Below are 13,973 nucleotides of genomic sequence, written 5' to 3'. Positions count from 1 at the left end.
GATATTTCCACATTCATTCCTCTGTATCATCATAAATTCACTAATCTGTACCATAGTAGGATTTAATATTGCCAGAATATCTTTCAGAATGTTAAAATGCACATTAGGATGTGCAGGGGAGAAAAACAGCATGCTGGTAGAATCCTTGTAAAATGAAAACAAAAGCTTATTAGGAGTTGACTGGCTTAGGCACTGCTCTAAAATAGAGTATTGTTCTATATTTAAAATAAACAACACTTGCGGTTTAGGAAATTACAAGTTGAGCAGTGAGGGTGTCTTTAATGCTGTTTCCACATGCCCACCTTGTTTCATAGACTTACTGTCAAGAACATCATGAATAGGTCACTTTGAATACCTGCAAGAAGAAATTGGTATCTCCCTGCAAAGTTTTTAGAAGTAATGACAGGTTTTTCCAGATTTTGTGTGATCTTTCCTAGTAACTTCAAAAGTGTTTCCCACTGTCCCATCTACCTGATGGTCACAGCCTATTAATTCACAAAAAGCTTGTTTGCTGAAAGTGGCTCAAGCCACATGTGGCAGGTGGGAGAGGAAGTCTCTGGATTTTTTGCCCATGTTTTGTTTGCAGACACCTGGGTTTGTCTTGTTCTTTCCTCCTGACCTCCCAGTGTGATGTTTCTGTCTCTACAATATTTAACTGAATGTGGAAGCTACACAATTTCTAGGCAGAGTAAAGGCTTATCTCAAAAAAAAAAAAAAATTGAAGAAAGGGACTTCCAGTTAATGTTTCAGAAACATTTGTTTCTCCTGGGAATGAATACCATTAGCTTTGAAGACATGTTTAGAAGGGGGGAGGTCTTCACCACTGTGAACAGCCTTGTGTTTTCTTTCAGTTAATGTTTTACACAGTAGTTTCTTAGTGGTTTGTTCCTTAAGGGAATTGAATTGCTCTAAAAATAAAACTCAGCTTCGGATATTGCTGCTTCATTAAAAAACAGAACAAAACCAACAACAGCAAACTTTAAAAAAAAAAAAAAATCACATTGTTCTCAGTCAACGCAAAATAGAGTCTAACGTCTAATCTAATGTCACCTCTACCAATCTGTTTCTCAGTGCTTATTCAAACTCGTGCACAACACTGTGTACATGCTCAATTGGAAATTTTAATCTTTAACTCCATGCTATCACAAGTAACTTTTTCCGTAGGAGCTTTGTTCCGTAGATGTCTGTGAAGTTTGCTTTAGTTCAGTAGGTAGTTAAGACAACCATGATTGTCCTCTAATTATGGTTTCAGGTGACCTGCATATGTTACTTGTAATATTTGCAGAGCTCTTTATTTTATGTGCTGGTTCTCCCTGCATCTTTCGTAGCAGGAAAATAATTCTAACTTATGTAGACCTTCACTTTTTTCAGGTCACTGACTCTAAAAACACCTACTCTAAATGTTCTGATACTATGTGGCTAGATTTATCTTACTAGTTTCTTTTGCCATTAATGAATATATGCCCAAAACGATTTTACTTTGTTTGGTTTTCCCCTACCCACAATTTTTTAGGAATTGATCCCACTCATACTGTGTACAGCCTGCCTCCATCCTGAACCCAAAGAGAGAGATCAGCTTCTACACATACTGTTCAATTTGATCAAACGACCAGATGATGAGCAAAGGTGTGTTTGCGTTTGTGTGTTGCGGGACAAGAAGGAACTTGTTTTTCTTTGTCAAAGGAGCAGAACTAATAGAAACTGGATATTATTGGATGATTTTAACCAAGTTTCACTTAAGCTTGTATTTTGCTGGTATAGTGTTGACAAATTTATGTGGACTTCAGGACTTTCCATTTCAATGACCTGTACTTTCTAGTTACTGAAATGTAAGAATGTTCTTGCTAAGCTGCAGTGTAACATTTCAGTTCCTTTTTTGTTTAAACTGAAATGCTTCGTTAAAATGAGCTTTAAGGTAGTAATTCTTAGCAATGATTGATATAGAAATCAAAACAACTTCTTTTAACTATGATAATTCAGTTGGGGAAAATAGCATGAGAAAACAGTACTCTTTCTACTTACGGTTTGCTGCTATGATAACAGTAAAAAATCAGAAGACTGAAGCAGTGATTTAGTTCTGACAAGAACTAAAGGCTTTGTTTTGTTTTGGTTAAGACTTTGAAACAAAGTATCCTTTTGTTTTGTTTTGTTTTATAAATTTAGTTCTCCCTTAGTACTCAGGAAATCTGATGGTTTTGTACTGAACTTGATAAGAGTATCCTTAAGGTTGAAAGACAGTACCCTAGCTGGTATGTTTCCTTCTCTAACTATGGGAGGATTTTTCATATTTGATCTAAGGGTCTTCCGTTATTTTCATTAGAGATGTTTTGTAAGCATCTGTATCTGTTGTTGCACTGTTCTATCTTCAGACAAAGCAAGCATTATGGAATAGGTTGAAAGCATTTCTTTTGAAGATTTTCTGAAGTGTTCTGGTGTCCTTCTGTTGTTTCTATGTCCACCAATTGTGTTCCCATTGTAAAATTTAGAGAGAGGTACAATTGAAAGACATGGCTTTGGAGACAAAAAAATGCATAAATAAATACAACTTGCAAGCACAGTGGCACCATGTAAGTTGGAATTACAGAAAGATACAGTCCTTGTTCTGCTTCATATGCATTAGAAATCTGCTTCTGAAGCATCTACTATTATCTAAAATGTTGTAAATGTCCCATGCAGATTGAGAAGCTAAAATCATTTTGTGGTTGAGGGGAGAAGGAAGTTGCATCTCTGCTTGTAGCCTCTTGTAGTTAATTTGTCACAGTATTGGTGGCCTCTCAAGTAGAGTTTTCATATGCCTGTTTAGCTGCAGTTAGGTGTGTCTTTTCCAGCAGCTAATGAAGGAGAAGATCCAAGCTTATTTTTCCTTGAAATCTCCTTTTTCTTGCGTTGTTGTGAGTTAGATGTATATCAAAAAATAACTTATTGTCATCAGAAATTTGGAAAGTATATTCTGCCATAATGTCTGGGAAAGGGCATGTATATGCAAGACATACATTTACACATATACAGATCATAATCTGTTTTAAAGGTGATATAACACCTGACTGAAGAATAAGTAAAATTCCATCAAATAAAAGGAATCCAAAATACAAATTAGATAGGAAATACTTATTCAGAATTTCAGTTGGGTTTTTATACTTACATGTTTGTATGGAAGTGTATTATGCATGATTGCTTTTGTTTAAATACGTTTAATAATTTAGTAGCCTTGTGTGCTATGAAGTATGCAAAGGCATTCAGCTTCAGTCACCAGAATAATGGTATTAATTACTGCATATGTTATTTGTTTACCTTCTGCTATACTGTACAGGCCTATGTTGTACATTAAAGTAGCAGTTGAAACAAGGTAGACTTTTTTTAATTTGTTAAATGCAAGAGACTGAAATATGACATCGCATTTCTAATAATGAACCCATTAAAATAAGTATGTTACTTTAAATATTTAAACTTTGTAAACTATGTGAACAATTACGTGGAAAGCCTGTAATATAATTCTTGCCCATGAGAGGCTTTTTGATGCATGCAGATACAGCAAAGGAACAAATACATGTTAGCTTCACTTAAACTTCTTTTGGAACAATTATGTTGGGTTTGGATGCTAAAGAGCCATGAGAGAGTCCCGTGAATGTTAAGGTCTTTTAGGACAATGTTAAAACATAGTTCAGCTTGTTGAACAATCTTGAAAATTTCCAAGTTGTGTACCCCGAAGCAGCACTCTTAATGAGAAGAAGCTAAAATATGTTGAGCTTAGCGTATCTAGTATGACTTTTCATCAGTTGTATGATACCACCTCCTTCAGAACACTCATAACTTGCTGACTTAAGGAACTTAAGGAAATCTCTAGCAAGTTTTAAATTTAATCTTTAGGGGTGGCAAAAGAACCTTGAGCTGTGTAATGTAAGATTGAATTGCTTACCACTCTGCCTGCAGTTGTTTTCTAAAACCTCTAGAGTTTATGAGTGTTAAAGTATGTCTTTTCTACTCTAACTTCTGCCTTGTTCCTCTAGTCTGATTCTTGATTTCACTTCAGTTTCTGTGGTGATGAAGCAAACTACTACTCTGCTAAATCACACTGATTTACTTTATGTTCCTGTGTAGGTGAGCATAAGTGCATATCCTGGTGAGAGCTTTTTGAGGACAGCATTCCTAGCATCTTGTTAATAAACGAGATCATTATGGCAATAAATAGAAAAATGTTTTTCCCTTGTCCAGACTAGACTGCAATTTTTGCAACAGCTTAGCATTAACATTTTTTGTTTCAATGACCTGTGTTGACATCCTTACAACCTTCTCTTCCTCTGAAGTACTGACTGTTGCCATATACTTTCAAGATGGTTACAGCTGCCCAGTTTTGTGATAAGGTGCAGTGTGTAAACTCAAAGACAGGCATTTGAATAACTATTTTGTTTGTTGTAGAACTCGAAATTACCACAGGCTTTTGTCTCCATATTGCTATCATGTATCAGCTGTTGATTTCTTGATTCATATCTAATCACTGCATTCTTGTTTCCCCCCAACCTTTTTACCTTGATCAAAGGTCTAGTTCTTTGTATGTGGTGAGAGGTAGGGGGCGGGGGGGAGAGCAACAAACTAAACAAACCAAACTAAACAAACTAAACACAACACCAAAGAGCTTGGTCTGACTGTTTGCCTAAAGAATGCTGGAAAAAAATAAATCTGTTTTTAATTGACTGCTGCTCCTTGAAAAGATTCTGAAAGTGATTGAGTTTTGTTTTGTTTTGGTGGGGTTTTTTGCTTGTTTTGGGGTTTTTTTTTGTGGCTGTTACAGAACTGGTTAACAAATAACGAGCAGGATCTCTGCCTTTCAACCTTAAGGGCATACTATTAGTGGCAGTAAATATTTAGGAGTTTAAACATGACACTAAAACAGACACAAATTAATCCTGGCTTACTTTCCACAAAGTAATAATGAACAAATTCTCAGTGGTGTCCTGGTGTTACTGTGGAGGTGGTAAAATGAGTGTCCTATGTCTGTGTGTTAGTGTTTGAAACTGGCTATTTAAGTGCTTGTGTATACACTAAAAGTAAACAGAACTGGCAAATTGCATGCAAAGTCAGTGTCATTCCAATCCCATTAAAAGGAGAAACAGAAGTAAAAACTTGCTAAATAAAAGTTAAAATACCACAAAGGACAGTTAAGTACAATTTTATTGAATTTTTAAATATATCTCTGTGCCTGTGAAATAGATGGAACAACTGATTTCTTGCAGACTTTGAGGAAAGTTTAAAAAATGCAAGAATATAAATATGGATGACTTGTGTGGTTGTAGATACTACTGATTGATTAATTGTTTCCTCTTCATAATGCGCTGTAGAAGATTTCTGATGAGAGTTCAGTAATTTGGGAGAGATGACAGTAACTTACATGTTAGAATGCTGCAGAACCATGTCATAAAAGAAGTTACTTGTTTTGAACACTTGATTAAATATCATAAATGCTTCTAAATAAAAGCAGTATGTGTAACTGACTAAATACTGATAGTATGATAGTAGTAAATAATTTAGATCCTTTTACTTCATGAAGAATCATAATGTGCAGAAATGAGAATTAAATAATAGATTTAGTCAGTTTCCCAATCTCGACATTGGGAAATCAGGTTTCCAAATCTGAGATCCTCAGGATCTGGTTCATGGAGTTTGGGATCTACAAGTTTCTGGAAAAGGCATATTAAGTAGAAAGCAAGATAAAATCATAGAATAGTTTGGGTTGGAAGGGACCTTGATCATCTAGTCCCACCTCCCTGTAATGAGCAGGAACAGTCGTGGCTTTTAGTTTAAGATTTAGCCTTTAAGTCAGGGTGTATAGTGTGAAATTTTGACTGTACACAACTACCTGTTTCCTGACAGCATCTGCTTTTCCTAACTTAAAGAATATATTCTATGTTATAGAACTTTACTTTATAAACGGATTAAAGCTTTAAATTTATATTTTCAGACAGATGATACTGACTGGGTGTGTGGCATTTGCCCGGCACGTTGGACCAACACGTGTAGAAGCTGAGCTTTTACCACAGTGTTGGGAACAGGTAACTGATTATTTTTTGATTTACACTGGAAAATTAGTTAAAAATTTACAAATGTTGAGTTTTACTTGTTTGAGGGGGGCTTGTTTTGGTTTTCAACAAATGGCAGTTCGGAGTATTCTACAGAAAGATTATTTGGATGTAATTTCTCCTCATTATATATATGCTTTTATATAACATGAAAAAGAACTCAAAAGCAGAAAATTTGCAAAGACTATCTGGAGATTCTAGTTACCTGCATATGTTTGTTGTATTGAAACATATATATGCACGTTCATCACTGTTGCCTAACCTGTTGCCAGGTAGGTGCCTTTATAGTTTGTACTGTAATTTCCAGACTGTAGAAAATCCATTTTCATTCAAAGGTTTCATTTGCTGATTTTTATATTGTATTAAGTCCCTGGAGCACTATTCATATTTCAGCTGCTTTAAAATTCTTAAACAGAAAATTAAAGATCAAAGTAGTCAGAAATGGGTCCTCTATAGATGGGCATGACTTTACACCTGGAAGATCAGAATGAAGTTTACGTGGGACTTCTAGAATCACAGTGACCTTTTCCACAGATATTCTAAGTTAATAGGAATAACTGAACAACCAAACTGAAATGCTCTTGCTACTCTTTCATCTGACATGTAGAAACAGGACAACATGAATTCAGGTGAAAATGCATGGTATCTTCCTAGCATAAGGAAGAAAAGGGAGTTCATCGTTGCCTAAAACACAGTGAATAACTAAGCCATGACAGAGTGGTAAGGTTTTGCTTTGATGGAACATTCTTTCTGGCCTGATTATTGTCTACTGTTTCTTCCATAACACAGCCATCTGTTTTTCACAATGAAGTCCAAGCTTTAATAGCATTAATGCTTTCTGACAATGGAAGTACTTAGTACATGCAGCATTTGTGCTTATGTGTGTGCCTGGTGTATCTGTTGATTAAACGAAGGACTCACAGCAATAGCAGTTGAACACAAAATAACCACGTTTTGTTTTCTTAGTCCTTCTCATGAAATTTGAACAGTGTTTAAAAAAAACCCACCACCATCTCACCTCAGTAAGAGCACATCTTCACCATACCAGTTTCTTGCGAACTGATGCAAAAGAGGAACAAGTCCAACTGTAACAATAGAGCATATCAGGCTGCCAAGCAGTATGTCACCATGCATTTATTTAATGCAGTTTGCTGGACTTTGATTGCAGTACTGAAACCAGGCCATTATTTTATTTGGCAAAATACCAGCTGAATCTCATTGTCACAAGACTGAGTTTGTAGAAGGAACTCAGAAATACGCATAATTTTCTACCATGTCTCAGTAGATACTTTAATCATGAAAGTGTTCATGGAGTTAGTTTCCAATCAAAACCTATTTACAGGTGCAAAGGTCTGTACCCTCAGAAGATTCATCATTTTCATCCACACTTTCTGGAGCTCAGAGTTACCAAGCTAGTCTTTGTAATCTTTCTACCTATTCTTTGCAGGTAAAATTTGGTAGCTGCCTCATCTGAGTTTAGATCAAGACTCTGTGAATGCTAAAAGTTCCCTCAGAACTAGTGACCAGTTAATTGGCTTCCAGAATTGCACTACTGCTTCTTAAAGACAAAAGGAAAATTAGTGGTAATAAACATTAGTTCTGTTTAGGTTTCCAGAGGCTAATAATCTTACCCAAACACAAACCTTGCTGAAGTTTGAGTCTTTTTTTTTCCTCCAGTGTGTCAGTATGTCTTCACAGTATCAGGGATGTTATTTATATTGTCTTGCCAGTCCACCTGAACCAATTAAATTGAGTCTTTGCCCTTTCCTTCAGGAAGGCAAAGCACCAAAAGGCAAGGTGTGTCTCTCTTACTAGTAGGGAATTTGCATTTGGGAAGATGGCACGTAAGTCAAAGATGCTATAGATGCCTTTACTGTTTCTCGTCTATGAAATCTCCATTCTTAAAAAAAAAAATTGCAGGTGCCTACTGACGAATGGAAAATAATGACAGACATGCTCAAAGAATGTTCTCCAATGCTTGAGACTTCAGTTTAGTCCTGAGGCTCATAATTTGTGCCTTTTAAGTCTCTTTCAAATTATCTTTGCCACACTTTGCTCTTGAGATTTCGGTGATTTCAGATCAGAACAGTGAGAAAGTTGAAGATATTAATACTACATCAGTGGTCAGGTACCATTGCTCAGTGTGCTGTGGAAATAAAGTCGAGACAAGAAGTTGTCCAAAGTGGTTTTGTTACTATATCTTCATGTATATTTTCTCTTAAGCCAGTAGAATTGAGCAAGTCACAGAACGGCTGTGGTTGGAAGGGGCTTTTGACCATCTTGCAATCCAAGCCCCCTGCTTAAAACAGTCAACTAGAGCAGGTTGCTCGAGACCAAGTCCAGTCTGGTTTTAAAGATGTCCAAGGATGGAGGCTCCATAAGATCTCTGGGCAATAGGTTCGATTTGGCCAGCCTCCCAGAAAAATAGATACTCTTGTATTTCATTTATCTCATCCTTTCATTGGGCACCTCTGTGTCTTTACCTCTCTGCACATAGGTACAGGTATTTATTATTTACACATGGGTAAGATCCTTTTTGAGCTCTCTTTTCTCAAGAGCAAACCCCAGCTCTCTCAGCCTCCCCCCGTATGTCAGGCATACCTATATCTTAATCATCTTAATGTCTGTCTGCTGGGCTTGCTCCAAAATGTCTTTCTGTACCTGGGAAATCCAGAATTGTACACAGCACTCCAGATGTGGTCCACCAGTGCTGAGTAAAGTGGGATAATCACTTTCCTTATCTGCTAGTGATGGTTATCTTTAGTGCTGTCCAGGATACCATTGGTCTTCCTTGCTGCAAGGAGTGCACTGCTGACTCTGCTTGGTATTTGTCAGGCCCTCCGTGTCCTTCTCTCCTAAGTTGCTTTCCAGCCAGTTGGCCCCCCATCTGTCTTGGTGCACGGGAATTTTTCCTGTTGAGGTTCAGGTCTTTGCACTTCCCTTTCTTGAACTTCATAAGGGTCCTGACTGTCCATTTCTTCAGCCTGTTGAGGTGCCTCTGAATGGCAGTACACCCATCTAGGCATATCTTCCACTTCTTCCAGTTTTGTCATCAGCGTACCTGTTCAGGTGCATTCTATCTTGTCATCCAGGTCATCAGTAAAGATGTTACACATCTTTGTTGCTGGCTTCAGAATCAACCCTTGGCATACTCCACTGGGCATGGCCGCCAGCTGTGACTATTTGAGCCTGTGATTAGTTCAGTCAGTTTTCTGTCCACCTCACTGTCCTAGCCCAGACCTCATCAATCTGCGAATGAGGATGTTATGGGAAATGGCATCAAGTTTTGCTGAAGTCAGCATAAAAATACCCACTCCTTGCCTGTTGTTCACTGAGCCAGTCATCTTGGAAAGTGATCAGATTGGTCATGCGTTGTTTTTCCTATATAAATTCATGCTGTCTGTTCCCAGCCACCTTCTTGTCCTTTGTATGTTTGGAAATGCTTTCCAGGATTAATTGCTCCAGCACCTTTCCAGGAACTGATGAGGCAGACTGGCCTGTGTTTCACCAAATCCTCTATCTTACCCTTCCTGAAGACAGCAGTGGCATTTGCTTTCTTCCAGTCCTCAAGAACCATCCCCATTGCCACAGCATTTTGTTGATTGTCAAGACTGGTCTTGCAGTGACATCAGCCAGATTCCTCAGCACTTATGGTTGCATCCCCATCGTGGCCCACAGATCAGTGAACATCCAATTTGTTTAAGTGTTTCCTGATCTGATAGTTCTCTGCCAAGATAAGCCTTCCTTGGTCTAGACTTCCACGTGGGTTTTAGGCATCTTGGACTACTGAAGACAAGTCTTCCCAGTAAAGGCTGAGACAAAGAAGGCAGTGAGCACCTTGATCTTTTCTGTGTTAAGATGGTTGCCTTACCAAGGCTATGCACTGTATAGCAAGAGAAAGAGAAATAATTGCACAACATGCATATCCTATTTTATCTGACGGGATCAAACTATTCACATTTCCCTCTTACCATTTTAAACTGATTTTTTTCTTTTTTTGTCACAGACTATATAGAAACATGTCACATGTTTCGTTGTACAACCATTACACTGGCCATTAAAGCTAACTCCACAAGGGTGCAAACTTGGTTCCAAAGTGTCAATATTAAATTCGTAAGGCAGAATTTTCAAAAAGCCTGGAAAGGGGAGGTAGTATGGGATCAAGAAGTTTTCGGGAATAGGAGCTGTTTTCAGTCACATTTTAGAGATGTGATACATTTATGCTGGAATTGAGGTCAGAACCTCAGTAGCGTGCAAGTGCTTCTCGGCTCAGTACGTGTGTCTTTTGACTCCCAATTGCAACAAGACCTAGGCCGCTACGCTGCACTGGTTGGCTTAGAACACTAGAGGGCACTTGTGTAGTTCTTAGAGGAATGACGCTCCTGAAGGGCTGCACAGCACAAGATACTTCATGACGTGCCAGCTCAGAAGTTGCACATATTCTTTAGAGTACAGCAGCCCATACACTGCTTTCTGCCATTCTTTTTCCTGCATATACATCTATGCTTCTCTGATTTTTCTCTTACTGGAAGCTCTATTTTATAGGACAACTAGGCAAAGCCTTGCCTTGTATCTGCCTTGCCTTGTATCTGCCTTGCCTTTATACCTCAGTGCAAGAATTTGAGGCTGCTTAGTACCCATATACAACTTCTACAGACACAGTCAGTGTTTATCCAAAAGGCACAAGTGTATTTCTCTGTTGCAGTTCATTCTAACCACATTTTGAATGCTGGTTACTGCAAAGCAAATAGCTGTTCTGTTTCTCTTTACCAGATCAACCACAAATACCCAGAGAGACGGCTACTGGTAGCAGAATCCTGTGGAGCTCTGGCACCTTACCTTCCAGTAAGTATTGATACTGACTCTACACACTTTACTAGTGAAAGCAAGGTGAAAATCTGTTGTGTAATGAAAACATCCTTTGTAATTTTAAATATTCCCAAGTGTGTATGTTATGCATAGACAGTCACATTTTCTTCTACTTTGTATCCCACATGTGAGATTCAGTAAATCACATTGAGGCGATGGCTCACTATAAAGGAATACAGGTCAATCTAGCTATAAAATATCTTTTGAAACAGTATATTCTGAAAAAATCATCTTTGTTTCAGTGAAGATTAAAGATAGGACCAATTAAGGAAATACTCTCTAAAAAAATAATTGGCATTCAGTAACAGTTCTTCAGAGACTGTGGAATGTTCCATGAATAATGCTGTCAGTCAGAAGACGCAATAAAATTAAGCCAGTGGTGAACTAGAAGCTTCAGAGAAAAAGGAAAATAAATTTAAAAAAAAAACCAAAACAAACCTACACCAACCCAAAACCAAACACTTCTCCGATTTACTAATGCAGTGATTAAGGATTCTATTTTAAGTCTAGGCCTACAGTAGTAGTTTTTTGCTCTTTGTTACTTTTAGTTACAAAGGGATCAGTGATTGGAGGAAGGAGTTTTATTTGTGAGGACTAATAGGTGTGCAAATTACTTTAAAAAATTGATATAAACCTGCATTTCTCGTTTCATTGGATTTAACAAGTATGTTTCTTTATTATAAACAGAAAGAAATTCGTAGTTCGTTAGTACTTTCCATGCTTCAGCAAATGCTAATGGAAGATAAGGCAGATCTGGTACGAGAAGCTGTGATCAAAAGCCTTGGCATCATTATGGGATATATTGATGATCCAGACAAATATCAACAGGTATAATATGATTTGGGTTCTGTATGTAGAAAATGTCTTTTATAGTTATTTCATATCTTTCCAGATACTTCAGTAAATGTTGATGTTTATATGAATGTTGATTTTTATTGTATCACCAAGACCGAAAAGGATACACATTCTTACTAGTATCATTAGAGCCTAAGGTGTAAGCATTGTGCAGAAACTTCTCTAATAATTCATAATTTGCCTCAAGAACATACCACTTAATTGCCCGCATGATGCTGTTAGCTGTTTTGATATCATCCCTTGCCAACAGAGATTTGTCTGCTACAACAAAGCCTGCTTGTAATTCAACTTAATACTGCATAGTAATGTTTCAGATAGGTGAAAACGAAGACCTTTGAATCTTGTCTTGGAGTTTTTGAAGGCAGAGTGGTAAAATGTGTTTGTACTGATTCTGATCAGCTGACTGTAAAGTACTAGCATGATCATTGAACCACCTACTGTTTACCTTTGTAGATGAGGTGGGAATATCTGTTCAAAGGCCTCATGTACTACCTTGTTTTGGTTTTATTAGTGTAAAGTTTTAAAAATTGATTATAATCTTTTTTTAGTATGCGTGTTTTGTGTGGGAAACTTCAGTATAAATTTTGGGAAAATAATTACATTCTTTATTGTTTTTTTGTCAGGGCTTTGAACTGCTGCTTTCAGCTTTAGGAGACCCTTCAGAACGTGTAGTTAGTGCAACGCACCAGGTATTCTTACCTGCTTATGCTGCCTGGACAACAGAACTGGGAAATTTACAGTTCCATCTTATACCTACACTGCTTAATAAAATTGAAAAATTGCTCAGGGTATGTGTTCAGCTGTTTCTATACTGGAGAATTTTCTTTGTGTCTTTATTACATATGCAGGCTTTTAAAAAAACACAGAAAGGGTAAGTAATCGCTACCCAGTGTTTTATGGGGGGAAAAATTTCTGGAGATTCATGTTGTAACTCTAACTCTTAACTTGTCCTTGGGAAGAAGGAAAAAATACCCAACACCAAAACCCCTCATCCAAACATATTCCTCTTTAACAGTGTTTTTGCTTTATAGCCCAGTGATCAAAGTGCAGTTCAGAAAACGCTTGCTTGCACCTGTGACCATATGATGTGTTATTCTGAGTGAATTTGCCCTTTATTTAAATTGGGTTTAAGTGACACATAGTGTAGTTTTCAATAAAGTGCAATATTTATTAAACAAACAAAAAAGTAGAATTGAATTATTTAGTTAGGTCATTTGCAATTATGAGCTAGTTTGTCTGCATACTTGATCTGGTAGGTATCTGGAAAGGCCTGGAAAATAGGGTGTCAACAGTCTAACACACTTAACCAAGATGCTTGTTTTCAGAGTACAGACAACTAGTTTATTCAGGTTTTAGAGGCATTGCTCTCTTGGGACCAAGGATTCATATTTCCAAAATGTGCTGAAAAATTTTCTTTCAGAATATCAATATGCTCATTGACATGAACTGCTAAATGCTAAAGGCTGTGTTGCTTCAATCTTTAGAGTGGAAGTGACTGAAGGGTGACAAGGAGATTTGGATGATGACACGAAGTAAGCTTGTGGTTAGGATAAATTAGTATATAATTAGTGTGTCTGTGTAGAAACTTATCGCAGATGTGTTGTTCTTTTGCCAGGAAATACATGCCTAAGCAACAGATTATGCAAACTGAAAACTTTAACTATACTGTTACTTTCAGGAAGGAGAACATGGCCTGGATGAACATAAGCTCCACATGTATCTGTCTGCTCTTCAGTCATTGATTCCTTCACTGTTTGCACTAGTGCTGCAGAATGCACCTTTCACAAGCAAGGCTAAACTTCAGGGAGAAGTACCACAAATAGAAGGTAAATTATTGATTTCTGATATGTGGAATTTTTATAAATTTAAGTGTAATTCAGCAACAAATCTCAAACCACTATGAACTGCAAAGAAAGAATTTCAGGAAATAGTCCAAAGTCTAGATTTACTTGGGATTTGTGTGTATTTAAAGTAACTACACAAGCATAAGTTGCAGAATCTATGTGTAAAGTAGGTTTGGGGTTTTTTATACCACACTGTACAAGAAAGATAAATGTTTATGCCCCCAAGCCTTTTTTCTAATCCACCTGTTTATGTTGTATTTTTATATATAGCAAGTACAGAGAAAGAGGTTCCCTGAATTTCTGTCATGTGATTTATTTTTTTTTTGATAGA

At 37.2% G+C, this 13,973-nt stretch overlaps 1 protein-coding gene across 1 annotated transcript in view; it reads left to right on the top strand.

Annotated features, from left to right (window-relative positions):
* The window catches only part of LOC104399626 (lisH domain and HEAT repeat-containing protein KIAA1468-like), a gene marked incomplete at its 3' end in the record, with an annotated part of 40,698 nt that extends 27,074 nt beyond the window's left edge, over window positions 1–13,624 (top strand). Inside the window, exons 11-16 of the mRNA XM_010024626.1 lie at window positions 1,514–1,626; window positions 5,957–6,047; window positions 10,848–10,919; window positions 11,631–11,771; window positions 12,422–12,586; window positions 13,477–13,624. Of these exons, the coding sequence (XP_010022928.1) occupies window positions 1,514–1,626; window positions 5,957–6,047; window positions 10,848–10,919; window positions 11,631–11,771; window positions 12,422–12,586; window positions 13,477–13,624 (730 nt within the window). The remainder of the gene's footprint in view (window positions 1–1,513; window positions 1,627–5,956; window positions 6,048–10,847; window positions 10,920–11,630; window positions 11,772–12,421; window positions 12,587–13,476) is intronic.
* Window positions 13,625–13,973: the final 349 nt, after the last annotated feature.

Source organism: Nestor notabilis, unplaced genomic scaffold (genome assembly GCF_000696875.1).
Source record: "Nestor notabilis isolate BGI_N333 unplaced genomic scaffold, ASM69687v1 scaffold30401, whole genome shotgun sequence".
NCBI lineage: Eukaryota > Metazoa > Chordata > Aves > Psittaciformes > Psittacidae > Nestor > Nestor notabilis.
The sequence above is the reverse complement of the archived record's forward strand: the minus strand, read 5'-3'. Positions and strand labels throughout refer to the sequence as shown.